Below are 13,838 nucleotides of genomic sequence, written 5' to 3'. Positions count from 1 at the left end.
TAGGGAAGGGGAAGATGTTGCCTGGATTTTCCACTTCACTCTTGTGACCACTGGAGCATCCTGACTCGCTAGACACAAGTGATGGAAGTTACTTTGTTTCCACTCTAAACACTCCCTCGGGGACATTGATGGGCTGGTCGAGGGCGTGTTTCATGGTGACAACTGCATCTTGGGTGGGGAATTTGCTGCTGGTGAAAACCCGGTGCTTTCTCTAAGCCTGGGTGATTGATAAGGGCCTGACATACTCCTTCATTTGGAAAAGGTATAATAGAATTGGCTTCCCAGTGAATAGTGCCTTTTTCCCAAGACCATAACCAAATATTTTCACAAAGATGTTATATCTCCATGCATGAGCGTTCATTTTGAGATGTCCATTGTAATAGAGTTTAAGTATGAATATGTTTTAAAAATGATTTTAAAATCATTTACAAAAAAATGTGTTTCAAATAGACAGTGTCTGGCTTTTGTATATAATCATCATAAAAAATGTCTATAATTGTGCTGCTTGCTAATAAACCTACCTGCTTTCAGAAAATCATCCTAAAATGTGTGTGTGCAACAATGGTTTTATAAGTTCATTTTCCTTTGGGGCAGCTACAGCAGTTTTAGGTTTCTTTTTATATTCCTGTGACCCTGGCATTTTTTCAAGGTTGGTTACCAGCTATGGGTTTACTGCAGAAGAAGTAAAAACCACATTATTGAATGGGTGAAATATGCTCTGCAGTCCTTACATATTCATACCAAACTGCAAAGGTATTTGCAAAACCAGACTGCCTTAAGTTAATTTTTGCACAACTTAAAATGACCTTGTCATTGACCAGAATGTATAGGATCCCCTGTAGCATGATGACTTTATGCCAGTTCATGAAATGGATGTTCTTTCTGATCTTTACACCACAGAGTTGTTTACTTTCAGTAAATAAAGTGGCTGCACATGCAGCGCATGCAGATACGCTAGTGGTAGAATTTCTATAGATCAAAGAAGACGTGCTGGTGTGGGAAGCAGCTGCTCTGATCTTTAGGTGACACTGCTCCAGCAAAACTGCCCTGATTCATAATTACATCAGCTTTCACTTGCTAATAAAAATGCTCCCAAGGAATGGGTCCACCAGTGACAGGTTTTCTAAACAGGCCATGGTGTTACTAACATCATGACATAGAAAAGTTCATGCCTCTTTCTTGCTTCCTTTTCTTGCTGTCTTCTAGGAAAGGCCATTATTTGATGGTCTATCTTCACAGTTTTAATTAACGGTTGTGTATCTTGGTTCTGATATGCCCGTGTTGTCTCCCAGGAAAACAGTGTTGCAAGTCATCCTCCTTGTGACTGTAGGTTGGAATTGGTCTGCCTGAGGCTGGGCCATGACCGTGACACCATTTACACCCAATAGTCCAGCCACATCTCAGATCTCTGTGGCTGTAGATAAGTAACTGCCTCTCAGGGTACATGGGAAACGCTGCCAACTGCCTAAGTTGTTTCCAAGCTAGCAAGGTTTTCCCATGCTTTGAGCCTCTCCCCATTTGTCTTCTGCTGGTGGGTCAGAGATCGAAGGAGCAGATGCAGGACTTCCTGCTTCTTGGAAGTGAGTTGCACACTTGTAGAGTGCCTGGTGGGCACCTGAGTGGTAGGCACCCTTTATTGTGTCTGGGTGTCTATAGAACAGGACCTTTGAGGCAGCACCAATAGTTGGCTCAGAAATGATTATAGAATGAGACAGACCCCTCCCTCTGCCTGCTCTGGGCTGTGCATTGGGCCTTCCTTCCCTTTCTGCATGTGTCAGAAAAGGAACCCCCTTCTTCTCCCTGAAGAACATGTGATGGTAGCAGGAGCCTTGAGTCTCAGTCTACAGTGCCTTCTCCCTTGCACATGGACTCCGTGGTTGCAGATACTGGGAAAAAGGGTCGTGGCCTCTCCTCTCCTAGGCCGTCCAGGTGAGGCAAGCGTCAGGACACAGGTGCAGATGGGTTAGTATTAGGCTAGTGTCAGCAGGAGAGGCAGGCGCTCAGCCTATCTCCCACTAGGGAGGGGAAGAAGAAAGGAAGAAGGCGCTGATCCCTTGAGGCTGGGGATGTGCACGATGGAAGATCTAGAGAGGAGCTACCTTCCCTGGGCCACGGAGGCAAGATTTACATGCCACAGCTTACTCTGACAACACTCAATGTATTTAGCCATCTCTTCTGAGGTTATTTAAAAATTAAACCTCAGACACCTCCTGCTGTGAGCCTGTGTGCATTCTAAAATGCCACCATGTCTTCTGGTGGCCAAACTCCATGCCAGGGTGCATGGGTGGGCATGTCAGTCCCTCCCCTCCCCAGGCCAGGCCAACTCTGGCTGGTGGGTCAGGCCCAGCCTTTACGACGCTCTTGTCTTCTGCAGACCGATGAAATGCCTATTGGCCCAAACATTCTTCCTTTATTATTCTTTTCTTAGATTACTTTTATCTTCCCCAATTTTTGAGGCCATGAAATAAGTTTAGTAGCCACATAAAACATCTTTGATTTTTTTATTTAAAAATTAATAAAGAACTTAATGACAAGTATAATAATTTAATCTCTATATGCAATGCCATGTGTACATCTACATAAGGGAACCCTGTGCGTTTTACCTTGCTTTTGTATCAGAGTTTTTACTTGAGTCTTTCCAAGAGAAAAATCACCATCTGTTAGTGACGAGTTGCAATTAAACTATGAAATGATTTTGACAATAGTTTTTTTCCGTTTTAAACATACTTTAATTTTTAGGGAGGAATTAGTTTATCTTCAGAAGTTCCTTTTTGACTCTGAACATTTTAATTTTTGTTTTCTTTTTGGTCTAGACTGGCGTGAAACAGTGACATTATTTTATGTACTAGGATGTCCTTGTGTTGGGACAGATTTGTATTACTGATTAGAAAACTGCTAATACCCTTATTTCAATTTACTGAGATAGTTGGGATTCTTAAAACATAAGGACAGAGAACTTGTTGGAAACATTTTTATAACTTTAGTTAAAAACAGTATAAAAAACATGAAACCCATTTTTAAGTGTTCACATGAAACAGTTACACTTCCTTCATGTTATAGGATCAACTTCCTCATTGTTTTTGCACAAAAATATTTCTCATTTCCTTTTACTGATATTCAGGGATTCAGACCTCATATAGTGTTTCCGCAAAAGATGTGTGTGTGCACGTGTGTGTTTTAAATTAAAGCATACAACTGCGGTATTGTTTGAGTGGCCCCTAAAGAATGTTTACATGATATACTCTTCATTTTTTTTCAAGGTCCGATCTCATTACTGATCACTAGGTCCTTGCAGAGTCAAAACACTTAGAACTAAAACAGATTTGCTATTGAGTCAGGAGGAAAATACATGGCAAGAAGTAGCTCCAATCTGATAAAAGCAGGTGCGATCCTTTTACCAAGGTCAGCCATCGTGTGTTTGGCATCTAATCAATGAGGTGTGCATGTCAGCACTCTGATAGATGTGAAACTGCTGGACTGAAACTTCAAGACTAGGTTTTCCTGTATGCTCACAAACTATTCAAAATTTAAGTTGTACAAAAAAAAAAAAAAAGGCAAAGTGAGATCCCTACTTCCTATTGTGAAAATCAAAAAAAAAAATGGATAGACAAAGGCATTAATAGACTAGGGGATTTGATTTCTATAAAAAGATACTTGCAAGGTGCAAAGAAATGAGTGAAAAAATAAAGGAACTAAGATTTACATTGCAATGTGTAATCAAGAGAGAACTCTAAGTGTTACTGTTGATTTAAAAAATATCTAAAAACATTTGATTCACAGCTTTCCCCTAAGTATGTTGTTTAGTACAACTTACTAATAGGTTAAATGTAGGCGACATTGTCCCTTGGTAGCAGCTAAACTAAACACGCTATTTCTCTTTGAGATGGTCAGGTCTTCCGCCGTTAATACAGAGCATAACGAATTATATATCATGTCTGGCTGCACTTACCATGGCTAACGGTTTCTCAGAGGATTGATCCACAAAAACACTGTCTGCCATGGCACAGAATGCCTGTGATTCATTGGTGGTTGGATTATCCATCGTGTATCTCTGTGTGTGTTCTCAGATTCTTGCCAGAATGTATCATTTGACCTTTGGGTACCAAAAGATTAAAAATGAGATCTAAGAAAGCTTAGTGTCTGATAGCTCTGACCCTGTCTACTTGTAGCGAGTAAAGGCATATCCTGACTTTGGGGGGACTCCTGGTTGCTGGCCATTTGGAAAATGAGCAGTAAACATGTTGTAAGTCTGGAGATGAAGAGGATGCTAACTTTGAGGTGTCAATGTGACACTGAGATATGGTCACTTGGCTTAGCGCTATAGCACATGAAGGCAAATATACATATAGTCACATTTTAGAGATTATTCATGGTCTCTGACCACTTGAAAAAATTGTGCTTTCTCCGGAATTTGATGTGCTGAAAATTGCACTCGCCCCCTGCTTATTTGCAAAATGAAACATAAAAATGAAGTCCTTCGCAAACATAAGGCTTGCTTTTTCTTCTCGTTATTAAAAAGAAAATCAAGGCTTGAAAATAATTATGAGTTATAGCTGTGTACAGGGTGACAGCCTGCCATCTTGCAGGTTGATAATGTATTACTTGCAGATTGGGGGTGGGGGGAAAATTTTTACTTATCATCTTTAACTATGTAAGTTTCATTTCAGATTTTACATCCCACATCAGTGAACTGCAAAGAACAGCTGGCAAGGAGTGACACGGAATACCTTGATTCTGTTAATTATCTGTTGGTACAAAGGCCTTTTTGGTACGCAGGGCGAGAAGTGGGAGGTGCCTGAATGGGCACCACAGTTCCCTCGATCCTATTCATTTTGGAAAAGTATTGACTTAAACTCCAGTGGGTTCTAAAGATGGCCTCGAGACTCCAGACACCGTGAGTGTTAAAGGAACCAGAGTTTCCATCTTCCGTGCTTTTTAGATTCAGTTTTGGATTTTTGCTTGGGAGTTGAGGAGTAAGTCTCCTGAGAGTAAGGCGAAGGTATGACCTGAGTTTCCTCAATAGGGTGGAGTTTTCTCAGAACTGGCTGGAGTTTGTCTTCTTGCTGCTTAAAATCCAGCTCCACACTAGAAAAGAGAGAGAGTGAAGAATTTAGCATTTGATCTTTTCCATATGAAGATCCCTCTTAGTGACAGCAAAATTTGGGCATGGTCAGTGTTTGTTTATAATGTAATTTTATGGTTTAATAATAGCAATTCGATATACTATGTTTCAGCTGTGTGCTGCCGTGAAGTATTTCAAGTAGGCTCACTTCCTTTGGAAAATAACTTACTTGCTTCTCTCGGTGAATCTTTAACATTGTGTTACTGTGCACAGTTGGTGTATGTATTTGTGGAAATGAAAAATGTGAAATATGAATAACCCCATCGTTTGTCCACAGTCTGTTCACCTGGGTTCCATGGAGTAAAATAGAAAACCAAAAGTATGAGTAGGCAGGGGTCACCTTCGTATATCTATACCAAGTGCACGCAAGGTCTGTTCCTGTGCAGTGTGTCACAAGATCAGAGAAATAGATTTCTCTGATCCTCCCACCTAAAACAATTCTGGAAGGAAATGACCTTGGCTGACATTCTCCTTGGCAAAAGCTTATCTGTCTGAAAATCTCATAAGGGCCATAGTGCCCATCGCTGGGGAAAACTGTGTTCATGGAGTCAACACCATTGAACGGTACTCCATCATTACTAACCACAGTTTATTTGGGAGAAGTGTGGGGTGTGTTCAGTAAAGACAACACAAAAGTAAAATCACATCACTCAAGCCACGGCGTGCAAGCACAGAGCCAATGTGGAAGCACATTTGCCAGCAGTGATAATGTTTGTGTTAGAAGGTGGTGTGAAAGATGATTTTTGAACTATGTTGTTTCTTACAGCATTTCTTCGAAAATTGCTGTCAGCTTGTCTAGAGCCCTCTCTTTTCTCCATGCCTTTGCAAAGGACCACATTTGATCTTCTAACTTTGAGTCTTAACAGGTCCCGTTGGCAATTGGGATAGGACCTCTGGTCCATGCATCGTTTTTCTGTGATGATCCCTGCATTGAGGAGCTTTGCTTCCCTTTCCGCTCACCCTGTCCCTCCTTGGGACCTCTGTGGTCTGGGCCAGGCCTTGGGAGGATTCCGTTCTGTCCTCCTTCCATGTCTGGTCTGGATGCCAGACTAAATGTCAGTAGATTTCAGTAGAGGCTCAGCGTTGATGATAATGCATGAGCTCATAACATTTTATAACCAGTGGAACCATAAACCATTTATAAACATGAAATCCTATTGATTTAGAGAACCATTAATCCTAGACAAATTTTGACATTTGGGAAAGACAAAAACAGCCAAGCTATATGATCTGGAGTTTTAAAACAAGTTCAAGACCCATCTAATGGCCATTTCACGTTTTAAATCCACTATTCCATTTTTCTCATTGTCAAAGACTCTAATATTACTCAAAAAATTAAAAAAAAAAATTGTCAGAGAAGTTTTTGGCTAGTAACCTCCTGCTCCCAAAACAAGTTATCCTTTTCCCTTTTTTCAAAGAGCCTATTTGAGTTATGCTCTAATTTGTAGGAAGTAGAATAAAATCTCATGAATTGAAGTCTTGCTAATCCAGACTATGTGATGATGGAGGCGTAGTCCCTCTTAAGGACAATTGTGGAAAGTGTAATCTAAGGCTATACTGCATGAATGAAATTCAGGCCTCAGTTCTATGATGTGGTGCATTAGAAGGACATGGGATTTCTGCCCTGCCTCTTCCACCTGATGCTGGTTTGGGAGTCGGGGGCTCGTTAAGCTTCAATTCTTTCACTTCAAGGAGAGATAATAGTTCCTTCCCTGGCTATCGTAATTGCTGAACTGTGGTAACAGTCTCTCCCCACCAAAGAATGCCCATGGATGAGCCTCCTAAACTATAAGATGCAATTTAAATATTATTGTACCATTATTATCTGTTGATCACTAATCTTATAATGGAAACAAGAGCTAAGTAATAAAGATATCTATTGGAGATCTCTTCAACTTGGACATTTAACAAGGAAAACAGGAGCCTGTCAATCGAACCTGTGAATATATGGTATGTTAGGTACAGGAGCGTAATTTTACCACGGTGCTTCGGTAATATCGAAGCTGTGTTCTCCAGATCGTAACCCTTTCAACAGCCCCAGATTGGTTTTGGGTTATTAAAACGAGAGAAGGTGCTAGCATCTCCTAGGCTAACAGTACAATTCTGGCTACCTGTAATTATTGAATTCCCATTAAGCAACTACATTGGGAATCCTGTTATTAACCAATTTATCACACCAAGGAACCATGTAATCACAGAATAATCTAATCTGAGTTCTTGTTAACAGAATGACTTGATTATCTGTCGAGTTGATCCCTGTTTGCACTCCCCATTACGCTGCCCTGGGAATCTGCAACCAGAGGCAGGTTCCTTGGTAGAGGGCACTTGTGAGTCTGTGAGTGCCCACTTGGAAACGCCCGCAGTGGTGGCCAGCGAGTTGACCCTGAGGTCCGCCCCCCAGCCCATCTCCCCATCTGTCACATGTGAGTTGCAGTGGATTTGCGTGTGGGATGATGCCGGTGTACCAGCCAGGCAACGTGTGCAGAGGTGTGAAGGAATAATGTGCATTGTTCTGGACACTGCTTCCTGCTCAAGGACTTTTCTTGGGGAACCACACCAAGTCTCTAGGTTGAGTTTGACACACCAAGTCTCTGGGTTGAGTCTGAAGCAGAAACCTGACTGGAGGGGACAGCATCAGAAGGTTAACAGTCTGGCCAACTGGCTGACATCGAACAAAGGTCCCTTTAGTCTTAATAGCTAAATGGATCAAAAGGCAGCAACACCTGCTCTTCTGGTCAGAGTAGTGGCCTTGGAGAAAAGCTGCTGCTAGATGTTCCAGGGCACTGGGACTGCCCTGCACATAGACCTCCCTCTGTATTTGAGCCAGCGGCTTGTCCAGATAGTGCTTGGGGGCCTGCCTGGTGGAGGGCCCGTGACTCTTGCTTCAGTTTTCCCTTCCTGCTGCCTGGCAGACCGGTGGTAGGAGGGTTGGTTGCCCTACTGGGGGCCACATCTTTTTCCGCTGCTGCCTGCTTCATGGTTATCACTTTCTCCCCGCCTGAAACACCTTTCTGGGCTCATGGCATGGCTGGCACTCCTTGGTCCACTGTTTCTCAGGTCCACATAACCTCCTTGTTGTCTGACCACCTTCCGAAAGGTGGCCCAATCCATCCTTCCTTATTTGTTTCTGCACTAACCACAAATAATTATTCGTTCCCATATTGCTTGCCTTCATCTTCCTAAATGCATTCTTCTCGAATGCAGGCACCATAACCAGGGGATGCCATGCCGTCATCCTCTTTCTGTTCCCAGCAACTGCAGCAGGGGCTGGGTCCTGGCAGTTGCCTAATATTGCTAGAATTAATGAATGAGAACAGAGTCTTGAAAAGGCAAATTCTGGCCAGGCATGGTGGCTTACGCCTGTAATCCTGGCGCTTTGGGAGGGCGAGGGGGGCGGGTCACTTGAGATCAGGAGTTCGAGACCAGCCTGACCAACATAGTGAAACCCCATCTGTACTAAAAATACAAAATTTAGCTGGATGTAATGGTGCATGTCTGTAATCCCAGCTACTTGGGAGGTGGAGGTTGTAGTGAGCTGAGATCGTGCCACTGCACTCCACCCTGGGCAACAAAGTGAGACTCTGTCTTGAAGGAAAAAAAAAAAAAAAACAAAAGAGGCAAATTCTACCTCACTTTTAGTCCCAGTTGCCCAGGTCTGCTTTATTTTGGCCAAAAATTATGTTGCGTCCTCCCACAATGAGACCCCTTCCTTGCCACAAACAAATAGAGCTCTGCCTGGAGGCAGCGTCAGAACCACTCCAGATGGAGTCTGTGGCCTGGTTCCATTCTATCAGAACTTATCGAAGATCCTGAAACATTTTCTGCAAGACACACTCCAGGATCTTTTTGGAGATCCTGCCACGGATCTCCAAAGGAGGCTCCCATGCCACGGTCCCCTCCTTCCCGTCTTCTAGGATTCTACAGTAAGATCTTGGATAGGATGAGTGGGGCCAGCAGGGTCTGCTTGTGAGTAACCAGCTGCCACTGTAGCTGTGCTAAGGGGGAGCCTGAGTGTTACTTTATCCCCTTTTCACTTTCCTGTGGATAGAAGGTGGAGGTCTAGCCCCATGTTTTCTGGGCGATGTTTGTTCTGAGCACCGTCATGGTCCCAGGCCTCCAGACGTGCTGTGTGGACCTGCTTTCCCAGGGCGGCTCCAGTGCAGGGGCTCATTCTACAGCCACACAGGTACATGGGAAGCCGGGGCTCTAAACCTTGTTGTGGTTTCTTAGGACTGGCTGTGGCTTTGCACAGCCCCCCTGCAACCTCCCAGGCCTCTCTCCAGCAGCTCAGGAGGCAGGAAGCCTAGGGTGGTGCTGCTGCCCCCTGCTGGAAGGATCTGGTGTTGGTAATGCATGGGCAGGGGAGTGTCCCTGTCATGAGGAATTCTTACTCCTGGGGAGGAGCAGCAACCTGGAAAAAGTCCTGATTCTTGAGATTCAAAGCATGAGTCTGAAGCAGCTGGAGCCAGGCCAGCCTTACCTGTGCGGGGTGTTCTGTCCTACAAACACCTCAAACACAGGCTGCAGAGTTTGCTGGGTGAGAAGGGAAGATCCCTGGACGGCTGGGGATGTTGACAAGACACGAATCCCTGGGGACGGTCGGGATTTACCTTTGTAGCCCTCTCCCGCCTGCACCTCCATTCTCCCTCCAGATAAGGGAATTATCCACCCAAACACTCTGTGCCCTGGGGCTGTGTCGCCCTCGCTGTGCTCTTGGCAATGCCCTGTGATGCATGATTAAAGCAACTGAGAGATTTAATTTCTTGGTTGTCTTTCCCTTTTCAAAATGAAAGTTTTAAGTGTGGGAACTTTCTTACAACATGATTATTCTGTACATTTCCAAAGAAAGAAGAATCTGCCCTACATCTCAGGCTGCTCTCCAGCCTGCACCCAAGCTTCTTTTCTTCCCAGAGACTGTGCTAGGCTTTGTAGTAACACTCCTCCCCACTGCCGCATGCGATTTTGCAGAGCGGCATCCTTCTTGCTTCTCCAGCTTATTCTCTGTTTGTCTCATGCTCCTATAAATACTCAGGCCCTGCCACAGTTTCTTTAGCAAGCTGTCACCGAATCCTCAAGATAATTTAAGAGGAACACGTTTTTAAAGTTGCCTTCTCCAGTCGCCTGTGTGTATCAGTTAAGAGTTAAAAGCAGGACAGTCTGGTGCCCTGGAGCTTGCTTGTTTTCTGGAAGGGAAGAAAACCCTTAGTCTCTGGGGTCTCCAGCCTTGACAGGGCCATGTGGCTCGGTGGCCAGCAGGTCAGAGGCCTCTGCCTTTCATTCTCTTTGAATTAGATCTCGGAGGCTCCCCAGTACTCACTGTGGCTCTGCGCTGACTCACGCTCTGCCTCTGTGGCTAAATCACCTCACCTTGGGGACCTGAGTGTGCTTGGCTGTGAAGTGATGGCTGAGATGTGTTCCCACTTCACACAGGGGTCTCCTGGAACAAGGCCGAGGGCCAGGAGGGCAGGCGCACCAGGATGTGGGCTGGCTTTTATTGTGTAGCTTTGGATAGGACCAGCCACGTCCCCAAAGCACAACAATTTATGTCAGCTGACATCAGTGCCAACTTGGCCAGTTTTATGTGAGCGCCATGGGCAACACCAGCATTGTCCAGAGGAAGCTGAAAGTTGGGGTCCCCATCCCAGGCTTCACTCTCCCCCTTGCATGAGAGGTGAATTTGGGCAAGTCCTTTCTGGGCCTTGGTTTATGGACGTGACCCTGGCCACCTCTGCAGGCTATGTAAGAACCAGGACCCAAGTATTTGTTGTTCTCTTCTGAACACATCCCCGTGTGCGTATCTAAGGGCCACTGGAAAGCCAGCATGTCCAGAACCAGATCTTTCCCCCCGCCTGCATCTCTGTCCTTCCACACTCAGCCTGCAGCCCCCATTCACCGCCCCGGACGACTGCAGACCCTGGAATCTAGCTCGACTTGCTCCTCCTGCCTCTGCATCCCTGGGTCGAGTGGATTTACCCTCAAAACACCCGTTGTCCTTCCTTTCCACCCACCTGCCACTGCTCTAGTCCAGAACTCCAGCAGTTTTCTCCTTGGCCATTGGAACAGCTTAGTCTCCCTCAGTCTGTACTCTCTCCCACTCCAGTTACCAGAGTCACCTTAGGAAGACTGGCAAACTCCTTCTCAAATCCCTGCTTATCCTTGAAAACCTAGGTGACACATCACCCCTTCTTTCTGTGGATTTTCTAGAATAATGAAGTCCACCCTCCTTCCTGCCTCATCCACACACCGCTGGGATGTTACTGCTCTGGCAGCATTATCTCTAGGTTTCTACAAGAGCCTGTCTGCTGTGGGATCACAGCTGTTTTCCCCAGGTCTGTGAACTCAGAGGGATGGACCATGTTTAAATTCGTCTTTCGTCTGCAGTGTATTTAACACAGTGCCGGCTCCGAACCTGCTCTGTTTGTTGAATTGCAATAAACTGATGAACTGAACCAAATCCCTTCACTTCTAATCTCAGCAAAGTGCTGCCGCCCTATTTTCTGTTTTCATTTAAAATATATACATTTGTATAATTCTATTTATTCTGTCTATATACTTTGTTATATACTATTCCTATATTATGTACCTATATTATATATATTATGCATGGATCTCATCCTAATAGTTTAAAATATCAGTGATTTGTAGTTACTAGCTTTTCAACACTTCAAACATAGAAATCATTCCCTGTAACTTCGAATCCTTCCTTTACCACTATTTTACGTAGTAGGTGCCTTAATCAATGTTTACGGTATCACTGTAGGGCTTAAAATATCAGAATAAATGGCTCATCCATGATATTGACACTCAAACTATAAGATCTGTCCCCTTGTCCTGGTATGCTATGAACAAGCAATTACGATTATAGTTTTTTCAAAAGAGCATTAGCCAGATACCCTAGCTATATATTTTACTACAAAGGATCCAAAGTTATAATTAGACGATGAGCTGAGCTTTCTGAATGCATCTTGGATGTTTTCCCTGACCATACTGGAGACCTTGCTTGACTGGAGCTCATCCTAGCCGCCCGTCCTACCTGCAGCGCGCTCTGCAGTGCACCTGCGGCTCTGGGGTCTAAGCCTCATCTAGGTGCCTGGGTCTGAGGGCAGGTCAGATGCACAGGGGTTAGAAAACCTGGCATCCCATAAATAGTGTCACTGAGGAGCAGAGGCAGACCCAAGTCATTTGGAAAGCCTCTGCCCATCGTAAGTTCTCCATGAGGAAAGTCACTCCATGACTAACGGCACTGCCACGTGTCTGGGAAGCATATCTTATGCTATCCCCCTAGGAAGCCAGGAAGATGGGTCGTGATAATCGGAGGGGTCAGTCCTTTCTTAGACGTAGCCTGGAGTACACTGCTGTTCCTGACCTCAGCGAAGAGCAGCCAGTTTTCCGACTTTTATAACTGTGTTATAACTGCCTTGAAAAGGCAGGGCTGTTGTCCTCCTGTTCTAAGCTGGTTGCTGTGAGTCCCTCATGGCCAACCCAACCCTGAGTGGGCTCCCATGACCAGGACCATCACCTCGCCTGCCCATCTCCTTTCGAAGATGGGAGTGCGTCTGTCTAGAGAGACAGGTGACGTCCCAGGCTCCCAGTGTTGGAGGGAAGGCTACAAAGCCACCCTGCCTCCCTGGGCCACCAGCCTGGAACCCTCGTTCTTAGATGTGGTCAGGGCCTCCCATTCCATCCTGATACCCGTTGAGAGCATCATCTCCACTAAATGCAGCAGTGATAGTTCTCATCACACACGGAAACCATTAGCTGCTTGTGTGTGTCGTCTGGTGTCACCAGTGACTGGTCTAAACGTCAGCCTGCGCATTCCTCCAGGAGGTCCCTTCTCAAACAGGTTCTTTCAAGACGCCTCTCTGAGGAAGGTCCCGTACCACTGAATTCCCTAGTCACTCTATTCCCCATGGAATTTCCTATGACCTAGCCTGGGACATAGTGACCAGGACTGCATCCCGTATTGACTCCCAGAAAAATCTCCATACTCCTCTAAAACGGAATTATCTTTATCTTCCCATGAAACTGACAGCGTAGCCCTCTCATGCTATTTTGGACATTGGTAAATGCCTCCTTAACTTTGACCTTGGGGTATAACCAAAGGCTGTGACTATCAGTATAATTAGCCTTTCTCAGCTAATAAATTTTAACGAAGTGTTCCACAAATAATATGTTGAGGTGGCTAATCAGTTTTCAGTTTTATGGCTGTAACGAGTTTTATAGCACCTAAATAAGAGAATTAAGGTGTTACTAAACATTAGTAAAAATGACTAAACCTAAATCCATACATATGCGAGGGATATAAATAATATATTTTTAGATTTCAAATAGAAAAGAAAAAACTTGGATTATTAGCTTTGGGAATTTTCAAGAAGAATTTTGAGGTCTGTCAAAATCATTCTTTTTTCCTGACTTCATTAAACAAAAATATTTCCTGACCCAGACTAACATTGTGTAAGGTGTTATTCAGGGATTCCTTTCGTCATCTTCCCACCCTGTCACTCACGGTAAATACTAGAAACGGAGCGCTAAACATTAGGCAAAAGGCAAACTTCCCCCACCTCAGTTCATGCTGCTAAAGAACTTAATATGCACAAGTGGTGGTCATTGAAGCAAGGCTGGAAAGGGCACTTCCATAAAGAGATAATCGCTGAATGACAAAGGCTGCAGAGACTCCACTCCAAGTGGGCTCCGGACAGGCTGGAATTGGCACGGA

At 44.6% G+C, this 13,838-nt stretch overlaps 2 protein-coding genes across 6 annotated transcripts in view; one reads left to right on the top strand and one right to left on the bottom strand.

Moving 5' to 3' along the window:
• DOCK1 (dedicator of cytokinesis 1) overlaps positions 1 to 13,838 on the top strand; it is a 551,514-nt gene that overhangs the window by 229,493 nt on the left and 308,183 nt on the right. The gene's annotated exons all lie outside the window — the stretch shown is intronic.
• The window catches only part of INSYN2A (inhibitory synaptic factor 2A), a 61,041-nt gene continuing 49,690 nt past the window's right edge, over positions 2,488 to 13,838 (bottom strand). For all 3 annotated transcript variants that reach the window (XM_033179154.1, XM_033179175.1, XM_033179164.1), the window contains one exon: positions 2,488 to 5,085. In XM_033179154.1, coding sequence (XP_033035045.1) covers positions 4,902 to 5,085 — 184 coding nt within the window. In that variant the 3' untranslated portion in view covers positions 2,488 to 4,901. The remainder of the gene's footprint in view (positions 5,086 to 13,838) is intronic.

This window comes from Trachypithecus francoisi, unplaced genomic scaffold (assembly GCF_009764315.1).
Source record: "Trachypithecus francoisi isolate TF-2019V2 unplaced genomic scaffold, Tfra_2.0 Contig01579, whole genome shotgun sequence".
Lineage (NCBI taxonomy): Eukaryota > Metazoa > Chordata > Mammalia > Primates > Cercopithecidae > Trachypithecus > Trachypithecus francoisi.
The sequence above is the reverse complement of the archived record's forward strand: the minus strand, read 5'-3'. Positions and strand labels throughout refer to the sequence as shown.